The sequence below is a fragment of the Otolemur garnettii genome, unplaced genomic scaffold (assembly GCF_000181295.1).
Source record: "Otolemur garnettii isolate 467f Iridium unplaced genomic scaffold, OtoGar3 scaffold00032, whole genome shotgun sequence".
Lineage (NCBI taxonomy): Eukaryota > Metazoa > Chordata > Mammalia > Primates > Galagidae > Otolemur > Otolemur garnettii.
In genome coordinates, this window is record NW_003852427.1 from 4,572,220 (window position 1) to 4,584,901 (window position 12,682).

The window sequence follows — 12,682 nt, forward strand, 5'->3', positions numbered from 1 at the left end:
CCGCCACAACGCCCGGCTATTTTTTGGTTGCAGCCATCATTGTTGTTTTGGCCGGCCCAGGCTGGATTCAAACCCGCCACCTTAGGTGTATATGGCTGGCACCTTAGCCACTTGAGCCACAGGCGCTGAGCCTTGTTATCTCTTCTTCCTTCAATGGATGAAAAGTAAACGTTGGAATGCTCAGGGCGCAGTGCCAGGACCTCCACTCCATCTGTAAACTCTCCTACACAAGTTCACCCACTGCCAGAGCTTTAATAACAGTTGATGTTATACTCCGACATTTGCATGTTCAATGAGACCTGTTCCCCAAGCAGCAGACGCTCATATATTAATTTAAAATCTGCACTTAGACAATCAGCTGACCAACCAGTCAGAGCCCCTCTTTCCTCCTTCACCCCACTGCCAAAATCCCGCGGATTCAGGTCCCAGTGCACCTTCACAATGTTGTGCCCCTTCTTTCTATATCCCCCACTAACCAACTCGGTCAAAACCATTGTCTTGTCTTTTCTGGACTATGCAACAGCTTCTTAAAGAGCCTCATTACCTCCACCTTTGCCTTCCTAGAATCTAATCCTCATAAGAATGGACATAACCTTTCAAAATGACAGATCATGTCACTCACTATTTGAAAAACTCCTGAATTCCTGTTGTATTCACAATACTTGTCCCATGGCTCACAAGGACCTGCTCTATTCGTCTCCCAGACGTCACCTGGTGCCACCCTTTTCCCTGACTACATTCTGGCCACACTGGCCTCCTTTCTCTTCTACGAACAGCAGTTGGAGAAAGGATAGAGAAGGCTGAGATGGGAGGCTAGTTTGTTTATTCCAAGGCTTCTACAATGTTGTTCCTTCTGTCTGGATTTTCTCGTGGCTGGATTTTCTTGTCATTCAGATTTCAATTCAAATGCACTGTTCAGAGCCATCTGGCTAAACATGACATCTTCAGTTACTCTGATGCCACTAAGTTATGTCTACCATAGTACTTACCAAAATCATATTTATATTCGTTATCTGCTTTCCTAAGTAAAAATCTAGAAAAGGAAGAACATCATCTGCCTTGTTCTCTGCATATCCTGAGAGTTGGGCACTCAACAAGTGGCACCTTCTGGCATCTACAAATAAAATCTTCTTATAATAGGAGTGTTACAAGAAAGAACAGAATATAATGAACCTCTAGGTCACTAGTTCCAGCTTATAATATCATGTCTGTGTGTAGTCAATTTGCTTTCCTATGAAAACTTTCTGCAAAATTAGTAAAACGTTGTAACTTTAGGAACGTTCACAATCTATGACAAAACCACTGGAAGAGGATTATCCATGACAATCTTATAGGGGCTGTTCCTTCCCATGTCCATGACTCTGAGTAGTGCAGCAAGAAAAATCTATGAACCTTTTGGGGGCAAGACACGATTGTAAGAGGGACTTTGCCTAACAAATGCAATCAGTGAAACCTGGTTTCTTGTACCCTCAATGAATCCCCAACAATAAAAAATAAATAAATAAATACAAAAAATAAAAGCACTTATAAACACACAAAAATAAGATGAAAGGCACCATCCAGCAAACTGAGAGCACTTCTTACTACTTGCTACTGGGGCTAGAGGTCAGATGTCAGCACTTACTTTTTTGTTTTTTAACAGATCTTGGATATACAACTGTGATTTCTAAACAATGCACTCACTTGAACACAAAAAAGGATGCACTGTATGTGGGAAGGACACTAAAGTTGAACCACTCCATAAACATAATACATAGTAAGTGCCATAAGTATTGTGTTTGGGGACCGAATGCCTCCTAAGGATACAGGTTATGAACAAAAACATCTGTAATTTGCTAATGGTTCAAAGGAGTTTTTTCAGTCATTCAAGCTGGGCATGGTGGCTTACACTTGGAATCTCAATAACTTGGGAGGCTGAGGTGAGAGGATGGATTGAGGTAAAGAATTCAAGACCAACCTTGGCAACATAGTGAGACCCCATCTCTAAACAAAAGTTTTTAAAAATTAATTTTAAAAAATTACCCAGGAGTGATACTGCATACTTTTAGTTTCAGCTACTCAGGAGGCTGAGTCAGGAGATTGCTTAACCCCAGGAATCTGAGGCTGCAGTGAGCTATGATTGCACCACTGCACTCCAACCTGGGCAACAGTGAGACCTCATTTCTTAAACAAACAAACAAACAAACAAACAAATTCCCCCCAAATAACAAAGCCCAGTCATTCAGGGGACTGGGTACTTCATAAAACCAAAGAACGACTGTCAACAAATGGTACTGAGAAAATCATGCTCCCTTAGCTTATTTAGGGGAGACTTATTTATGTGTGCGCTATTTTTCTAGATGTGTTGCGAAAATAAAGTTTCTTTACAAATAGTAAAAGCCCCCAATTGCTAAGCATTCTCCCTTATATACCTATGAGGATATAGTAGCAGGTACCTGCAAGCCTAATATTTAGGAGGCCCATTCAACTCGGCCTTAGGCCAACTAAAACTAAGCATAAATACACATATATCCCTAATTTACTGGCTCGGGAGAAATGCTTTAGTGTCACAGCAGTTCCTATAGCAAGAATGCCAACTTTTTATTAGAATCTGGCAGGTGAGTCAGCTGTATTTGTGTTAGGACTTTGGAGCCTGAAACACTCATGAAATAAAGCATGAATATCTAGCTGCTGTGTGTTCAAAGACTTAACAGATGCAATAACTATTCACTATGAGCAATATTTTCACTACTGTCATACTATAAAACAAATCCTTTAATTTTTCAAGTGTTTTAAAAAACAATTTTATATTTAAGCCAGCCTTGAAGATAAGCACAAAATTTAGTTTACATTTTTTTTTTAAACAACAACTCAAGCACCCACTCTGTGCACAGCACTATTCTAGGTGCAATAAAAGGGAATCTTAACCTTAGAAACATGATTTCAGTTTCTGGGACTGTGTTAACTACTTTTCCAGAGAGTAAAAATAAATAAAATCACCATTGCTTACTACAGATCTTCCCCAATCCTTTTCTGGCTCACAGAAAGGCTAATTTTTGCCAAATTTAGGATGTATGAACTCAGCTCTTGTTTCTTCAAAAAAATAAGAAAGCAGAAATCCTTTTCACTAAAAGGTAAACAATTTTCCATGCAAGGGCAATTTGTTTCTAACAAGTACTTTTAAAAATTCTTTCATTTTTTTTCTTCTAGGTTTTAAGTTCTCTTCCTCCAATATTGCCTTTTCTTGTACAAAGCAAACCAGACACCTTTTTAATGCTGTCTTCCTTTCTAAAGAAGTATTGCATTGTGAAGACAAACCATTTCCAAGAGTAGCAATTAAAACAGTATTTAAAAAAATCTTTTAAGGTGAGTCACCTACATTACTTTGATAAAGTAAAAAAATAAAACACAGTTGGCACTAAGATAGCTATTCCAAATATCTGTGTCTAAACAATTTAAAAAACTGTTTATTTATTTTGTAAGAATGCACCCCTAGTCCAAAGTAACTATGTTTTAAAATAATTTTGGCCAAAACTTTACAAAAACTCTTTCAGTTCGACCTAGTAAAAGTGATATCTAGAAAATACTCCACATTATTAAGTCTGTCTTTAAAAGTTCAGATTCTAAAGTGTTCCTAAGGCACGGTGTTCTGGAAGACAAATGTGCTTCTGGTGGCACTGCAATATACAAGATGTATGAAGTATCTGTGACAGGCTCCGGTGAGCCCCGACAGGCCCTTTCGTCCTTCTTGATGCTGTGGAATCGTGAAGAAGAATCTGTCAGACATAGGCTCCCAGGGCTGCGTGGAACTCTGTAAGACACTGTACCAACTGCTGAAACTTGGGCCTCTCCTCCGGATCTAAGGCCCAGCAACAGGCCATCACAGCAAATCTGTGGAAAAAGACAAAAATGGAAAATTTGGCTAGTAATGATACAGTATTCCTGACCTTTTGGCCAATTTGATGCCAGTTATGTTTTCTGTCTAGATGAGGGTATGCAGAGGATTCTACATTAAAAAAGTGATCAATTTCACTGTCTGTAGACAGTTCTAGAACAAAAAGAAGCTAAACAAGTTATTTATATTACATGTGTGGACTGCAATTCTTCATGAGGGCCTATCAAACAATTTCAGCAAATACAGAGATTTCATGTAAATACCTGAACCACCTTAATATGATAACTTATGTAATATTTAAGTTCTAAAAGAAGAACTTGGAAAAGGAGGAAAATTGTATCTAAGTTCTAAGAGCTCTGGACTTATAGTCAAATCAGTGTAGAGCAGTCACCTTGCCATGGTGGAGAAACCTTCTGGGGAATCGGCGCTGAGAACATACTCATCTGTGCACCCTGTCACCCCTCCAAAGTCTCCTGTCCACCACCTTTCCATTATCTGGGAAGATTAGCTATAAGAGGAAAGCAGGAAACAGAATGCAACCATCTCACTCACTAGCCCAGAATATCTTCCCTATGTATCGGGTGATACTGACTGGCAAGGCAAGATGACACTGAGAAAGATTTTTATAACTACCATGTCCCTAAGGCTGTATAATCACTCTACATAGAACAACTAACAATAGTATTCAGTTAGTTTCCTTACTATATCCATTAGTCTCACAGACTAATTTGTGGTGCTTAGATTATGCAGCACCAATATAAGATGCAAAAAGTGATAATGTCAAATGCACAAGACAGTGAATGAATCTGCCTTGGTGGTTCTCTTCAAGAGTCTAATTTAAGGCCAAGGCATCATTATTCTCAAAAGGGAAGGCTCTGTATGAATATGGAAACCTGCTCTTTTTCTTTTATCCCAACACAGTAAATAGAATGAAACTTGTGTCATGAAGCTCAGAAAAACTCACAGTTCATCAGGACAGTTGATTGGCTGGGCTATTCGGTAACCATCTTTCAGGTACGCAGCCATCTCAAAGGGGTCGATGTCCACGTAAGGCGTCTGGCCCAGAGTCATAAGCTCCCACAGCGTCACTCCAAAGGCCCACTAGGAAAGGAGCAGCAATACGATGAGAGGACCTTTAAAACAGCTGTCGGGGTGCTGCTGGCAACGGACAAGTATAGACCAAAAATAGCAGCTCAGCTAACTCCTAAGAAAAGCTAACTGTTAGTTAATACTTACACAAAGAAGTCTATGATACCCAGTTAGTTTCTCTTGCTGGAATAAAAGAGAGCATCCTTTAATGTGAATATTAGTATTGCATATTCTAGGTAATTAGATCTGTTGGAAGGAATAGTTTTTATTGTTGATTACAAGCTGCACCATCCACAACCACAAATTATGTCTCGGAGTTTTTTAATAGAAAAATTTGTAACTTTAAATCTTATAGCTAGTCTGCATACTCAGAAGTGGAAAATGAATATAATTTTGTCTAATTAAAGGGAAGAACATCTTGAGTAAGTGAAATACGCCAATTAGGTAAAATATAAGTCATGGGTTTTTACCATATTTAAAAATTTAAATTAACAGATGAAATGATCTTCCAACTATGCTTGAGAAAAAGAGCAGATTTTAAAGTCAGCATGTGAACTACTGGCAGGAAAAGGAATGGTAGGCAGTGGCAACAGTGCCCATCCATGGTCTGCTCAGGGCTCTCCAGTTCGGTCCAGCCCACACTGTGCTGTGGCCCTGGAGAGCGTGCAGAGGCAGGCAGTATGCCTACACAGAGCTTCTGTCATGTGCCAGGGACACCTCAGATCGGGGACGCCCACTCACCTCCCGTACCCGTGAACCCTGAGGTCAGAACAACTGAAGCTGGATGGGGAGAAGGATACCTGTATAACTCGGTATTAGATTCTGAGTTGCTACAAGTTCCAGGCATTCAGCATCTTCTAATGCATTTAATTTTCTCAATAGAACTGTGAGAATTATTGTGTATTATTATCACAATTTTACAAGATGAGGAAACTGAGACTCAGAGAAGTAGCTTGCCCTGAAATATATTTTTTAATGAGTGAAAGAGGGAAGAAAAGAAAAAACCAAACAGAAGTCACATACAAGTGTCTTTATAAAATCTAATCATGGTGCATTAAGTTTTAGGTTATTTTTCAATAATAAAAGCCAGAAATACTTTTAAAAATATTTACTTTTTTAAAGCCTTATATTAGTGACAATAGCTATAGTTCTTATTAGAATCTATATAAATATGAAAACAAGGAAATGATACCTTTTGAAGTATTTTTTTTTCTTTTTTAAGTTTTTCTGCATTTATTTTAGGTTTAAGTCATGCAATGGTAAGAGAAATTAATTTGACCAGAGTGATAACCACGGCACACCTTTTGAAGTATTTTAAAAATTGTCAAGAATAACTCTATAGCAAGACAAAATATATGTCAAAAATGAAGACAAAATACAGAGTTTTTCAGACAAACAAAAGCTGAGGGACTATCACCAACAAACCTACACTGTGGGGGAAAGGAAAGCAAAACTATCCTCATTTGAGAACTACTGAGCCAGACTGAACAAGACACAAAATTAGCAGTATCAGGAATGAGAGAGAAAACATCACTTTGGCTCTTGTAGACATTAAAAATTATTATGACTGACTCAATTTTATGCCAATACGTATTACTCAATAACTTAGATGAAATGAACACATTTCTTAAAATACAAATTACCACAACAGATACAACAGCAAACAGAAAACCTATAAGCCCCATATCTATTACAGAAATTGAATTCACAATTATGACCTTTCCATAGTGAAAACTCCACATCCAATTTGGTGAATTCTATCAAATTTGAAAGAAAAAAATAATAAACACATCTCTGTTCATTTTCTAAGGCTGCCATAACAAAATACCACAAACTAGTAGCCTAAACAACAGAAATGTGTCATCTCACAGTGGCTAGAAGTCCAAAATTGAGGTGTCAATAGGGCTGTGCTTCCTGCAGGGGAATCCACCCGTGCCTACTGTCAAGTTTTTGGTGGCTGCCAGTAACCCTTGGTATTCCTTGGTTTGTGGTTGCACTTCAATCTCTGTCTTCACATGACATTCTCCCCTCACGTGTCTGTCTCCCCTCTCAAAAGGAGGACACTATATCTGATTAGAGCTTACCCTAATTAAGTATGGCCTCATTTTAATGTCACATCTGTAATGAACCTATTTCCAAATAAAGTAATATTCTGAAGTACCGGGGGTTAAGTCTTCAACCTACTTTTTTAGGGGCTACATAATTCAGCCTTCTACATAATCACAAACTTTTAGAACAGAGAGAAGAAAGGAACACTTTCTAATCCTTTTGAGAGCACCATACCCTAAATATCAAAACCAAAGTGTTCAGCCTTTTGGAACCTAGTATCGTTTTCATTAACAGTGATCATTAAGGTGGAGCAACAAACCAACCTTAAGGTCTCTGCTTTGGAAGGAAGAGACGAGTAGGTGATGGGTTGAGAAGGATGTATAGTTTTAAAATCTTCATAGAGACTTCGAGCCTAAATTTCCCTTTAAACCTACAGGGATGATCAATTCTGCTTAAAAAGGGAAAAATGATTTCAAATTAATAAAAATTAAATGGTGCCCGTGTGGCTTTGGGAAGTGCTGTGAAGATTCTTCTCAGTCGTCTTCTTTTGGTTGTCATACAAAATCCACTTTTCACTGCATGGCGCGATCCAATCAAAAAATGACTCGCTGTTGCGCAGAATAAGAGAAGATGACACTTGAAAACGATGATTGCTCTTCTTTTCTGTTATTTCATGAGGCACCATTTATCAAGCTTTCACCTTTCCAATTTACTTCAAATGCTGAATGACTGACTATGGAATGGTCGATATTGAGTTCTCTGGCAACTTCTATGGTGATGTCAGAGGATCAGCTTCAACGATTGCTCTCAAATGGTCGTTGCCACTTCCGAGGGCTGGCCACTATACTCCTTATCTCCATGGCTCTCATCTCCTTGACCAAACTTCTTGAACCACCACTGCACTGTACATTCATTAGTAGTTCCTGGGCCAAATGCATTAGTGAGGTTGTGAGTTGTTTCTACTGCTTTACCATCCATTTTGAACTCGAATAAGAAAATTGCCCGAATTTGCCTTTCTTCTAATATCATTTCCATAGTCCAAAATAAATATAAACACCAACTAATACATCATTAGCAAAAAAATAAAGTGAGAAATATGCATTAAAGTGATACATAATAACCACATTATGAAGAATGTATTCCTGTTTCAAATGGCAAATTTCAACAATGCAAAAAACACATTTACTTGTGCACCAACCTGATAGATACTGCCACTTTGTACACAAGGAAGTAACTCCATTCACTGACAAGAGAAGTACACTATAACAACTTCTGAGTGTAAGGGACTTTGACAGTAATGGTGGTGGTGTCTAAGATCTGGAGCGATACACAGTACTGTAACAGCACAATGTGTATAAAGTGACTTTTAAAAATTACTTCTTTCCCATTGTTTTGTTCATATTATCACTAAACATTCACCTATGTTCTCATATTACATACACCAACACTTAAAGACACCACAAAAAAGGAAAATTAAGCCAAAGAGTACATTGCAGATTCATATTCTCTTTTTTTTTTTTGCAAATTCATTTTCTTAAAAACCAACAAAAGTGATTAATTACATGTTGGCTAAATAAAATGGCACAAAGATGATTTGTGAAAAACTTGCTCTCTAAAGTCTTCTGATAACCGAGTGATTTAAAATTTAGACAGAGTTATTCTAGAATTTCGTTCTGTTTGACGTCGTTGGAAAGGGAGCCATAAAAAGGTCAAGCTGTTCCTTCTAGAGTTTTATGAAAGACTGCAGCTATATCCATTAAAGAACATTTAGACAATAACAATGTTCTTCTATTAATCTTATTTCCCCAACTTCTGTTATTTTATAGCTTTTCAAGATAGAGTACATTAAACATTTTTTCCACTAAAACATACATGGATACAACATGACAAAAAGCATATAAGTAAAATTCTTTTTTCCTTTTAATGTTGTGCTACGTAAAGTTGGGGCTGCTGATTAAGAGATTTCTACTTATTACTTCAGGAACTTACAACACAAGGCTTACTCCAATATACTACATACTGTAGAAAAAAACATTTCATCAAAATTTTAATTATCTGACAGTAATAAACATATTATTGGCATTCTATGGCTAGGTCTTCTATTAATAATAAAACCTAACCTCTCTTCATCACGTACAGATATGGGTTCAGATAACCTAGGTCATGTGCTTCCCAAACTTGACCAATGAGAAGAATCATCTGGGGTGCTTGTTAAAAATACAGACTTCCTAATCCTATCCTAATAATTATGAAGCCTGGAACATTTTAAACAAGAATTCTAATAGGTCTTAAGATCCAGCAAATTTAGCAGCTAGCTTTAGATACATTAGCAGTAGCAATTGGGTAGCAAAGACAGTTTTTTTCTTTTTTCTCTGAGACGTGTCTCACTCTGCTGGGCTGGAGTGCAGGGGTACTGTCATAGCAAATTGCAACGTCAAATCCCTGGACTCAAACGATCATCTGTCTTCAGCCTCCCCAGTAGCTGGGACTATAGGCATGTGCCACCACCCCTGCTTAATTTTTCCTATTTTTTTTTATAGAAACAGGTCTCACTCTTGCTCAAGCTGTCTTCTCAAATTCCTGGACTCACACGATCCTCCTGCCTCAGCCTCTGAGAGTGCTAGGATTAGAGGCATGAGCCACTGCGCCTGGCTACAGAGACAACTTTTATTTATTTTTAATGTAGTAGAGCTGAAATACAATAAACTGCACATAAAGTAGTCAAGTTGACAGTTTCTGACATGTATACACACCTAAAACCATTCCCACAATTAAGACAATGAACATATCCATCACCTCCAAAAGATTCCTCCTGCTTTGACCCCTTTCTCCCTCCACCTCAATCACTCCCAATTACTTTCTACTTTCTGTCACTATAGATTAGTTTGCATTTTCTAAAATTTCACATAAATGAAATTATTCAAACTGTGTACTTTTTTCCTAGCTTCTTCCATTCAGAATAACCACACTGAGATTCACCCACAATAGGAATTTGTGAACCAGAAGGGCCCCCCCAAGAGACACTGAATCACCTCTTTTTAATGTTGAAGAATAGACCTTTATATGAATATAGCAGTTTGCCCCTTTACCTGTTGATGGGCACTTAAATTATTTTCTGATTTAGTTACTAAAAATTAAGCTGCTATGAATATCTGTGTACAAATGTTGGTAAGGATACATGTTCTCATTTATCTAGGAGCAAAAGGACTGAATATGGTACATATATATTTAACATTTTAAGAAACTGCCAAACTACATCCCAGAGTGAATGTGTCACATGTCCCCAACAGCCGTATAAGGAGGCTCCAGCTCCTCCATGTCCTTGGCAATACTTGGTATAGTCAGTCTTTTCAATTTTAACCATATTAATCATTTTGTAAGGGCATCTCAATGTGGTTTTATTTTGCATTTCCCTAATGACTAATGCTGTTAATAATATTTTTCAAACTTGGGAGAGAACCAACATCTTAATGTTGAGTTTTCTGACCAATAAAGGAAAGAGTGTACCTCTCCATTTATTTATGTTTTCTGTAGTTTCTCTCAGCAATGCACTGCAGTTCTCATTGCAGAGTTCACAATTTTTCAGATTTATTCCCAAGAATTTCATATTTTTTGATACCATTATTTCCTATTTTTCATTGTTAGTGTATAGAAATACAACTGATTTTGTATATTAACTTTGTGTCCCTGTAAGCTTATTAGTTCTATTAACTTTCTGGTAAATCACACTGGATTTTCTACACAGATAATCCTATTGTTCCTCAAATAGTAAGTTTTAACTTTTTCCTATCTAAATCTTTTCTTATCTTAGCCTACTGGCTACAACCTCAAAAACAGTGTTGAACAGAATGAGAGTGGGTATCTTTATCTTGTTCCTGGTATTAGATAAAAGAATTCAACCTTTCACCATTAAATATAGTATTTTTTTTTGTAGATGCCCTTTATCAGGTCTAGACTGGACGGCCAGGGGGCCATCGCTGCCTCCACTTAGATTTCAAAGGGTAGGGCTACCTCTCCAGGTCTGATAGGCCAATATACTCCTATGAGGCAATGACCTTCCTTAGCACTGAGAAAATAAAAAGTTAATATGAAGCACTTCTGAAGTGGGACTGCCATCTTAGTAGACCCGGAAGGTAAGAATTAAGCCAAAGAATTATTCTTGTGTTTTATTATTTAATATTGTTTACCCTGTTACATTTTGGACTTACTTTGGGTCCATTACCCTTTCTTCTTTCCTAGTTCTCCACATGTCTAATATCCATTCTACCACTTTACTGTTGAAGGACATAATTTATTTGGTTTCAAAAATTCACAACTGGAAAGGAATTTTCCTCAATATAAACTGTACCTTGAGGTTTGCCCACACCTAATTTAGAAGATATTAGATCAGAATCTGAACTTAAGAATTCAGAACTGATGCTGAAACAAGTTAAGACTTTTAGGGTTACTGGGATAGAATGAGCGTACATTGTACATGTAAGAAGGATATGAATTGGGGGGAGGCAATAGCCAAATGTGATAGACTAATTGTGTCCCCTCCAAATTCACTTGTTAAAATAAACTCCCCCCCCCAGTGATGGCATTAGGTGTTGGGGGTATGAGAGGTAACTAGCTCATGGAAGTGGGGTCCTACATTAATGAAAGTGGTATCCTTATAAAAGAGAACTCCAGAAAGCTACCTTGCCCCATGGAAGGGGACACACAGAGAAGACAAAAACAGAGTTCCCAGACACTGAATCTGCCATCACCTTGATCTTGAACGTCCCAGACTCCAAAACTGAGAGAAACAAATGTTTGTTATTTAAACTACCCAGTTTAGGGTAATTTATTATAGTAGTCTGAATACACTAGAACACTAACTCAACTTCAAAAATCAGCAATCTTGGGCGGTGCCTGTGGCTCAAAAGGGTAGGGCACCGGCCCCATATGCTGAAGGTGGCAGGTTCAAACCCAGCCCCGGTCAAAATAAAATAAATAGATTTAAAAAACAAACAAACAAACAAACAAAGAAATCAGCAATCTTTAAGCACAGAGTGTCATATAAGACTAAAAAAAGATTAGTGCTGCTATGAATCTGTCTGAGCCTCTGTGATTAGAAAAGACAGAGAGGCCATTACTGGATGCCTACCAGGCCATCATAAGGATTTGTTATTTATGGTACTTTTCTCCACTGTACCAGATGCTTGGACATTACTCCATCAGAGGAATATTAAACATAATGATAAGGTCAAGGCTCTAAAGGAATGGAAAGGAAAGAGATATTCACAGATTTTATATTCTGTAAATATAATCTGTAATATAGTCTGTAAAATATTCTGAGGGAGAGCCAATTACAGAAAATATACCCAACAGCAACTACTTGGCTCAGCGCCCATAGCATAGTGGTTATGATGCCAGCTACATACACCGAGGGTGGCAGGATGGAACCTGGCCGGGGCCAGCTAAACAACTGCAACAAAAAAATGGCTGGGCATGTGGAGGGCGCCTGTAGTCCCAGGTACTTGGGAGACTGAGGCAAGAGGATCACTTAAGCCCAAGAGTTGGAGGTTGGACAGCAAATGCTCACTTCTGCAAATACAGTGTGTTAATAGTTTCTAAAGTAAATCTATTCCTCATTCCAAGGAAATACTAGGATGATTAAAATATTATTAAATAAAATTAAAGATCTTC

The 12,682-nt window shown here is 37.8% G+C and overlaps 1 protein-coding gene across 1 annotated transcript in view; it reads right to left on the reverse strand.

Annotated features, from left to right (window-relative positions):
• Window positions 1–3,184: 3,184 nt before the first annotated feature.
• RYK (receptor-like tyrosine kinase) overlaps window positions 3,185–12,682 on the reverse strand; it is a 105,934-nt gene continuing 96,436 nt past the window's right edge. Inside the window, exons 12-13 of the mRNA XM_023512992.1 lie at window positions 4,839–4,975; window positions 3,185–3,870 (exon numbers count right to left, since the gene is read on the reverse strand). Of these exons, the coding sequence (XP_023368760.1) occupies window positions 3,759–3,870; window positions 4,839–4,975 (249 nt within the window). The 3' untranslated portion in view covers window positions 3,185–3,758. The remainder of the gene's footprint in view (window positions 3,871–4,838; window positions 4,976–12,682) is intronic.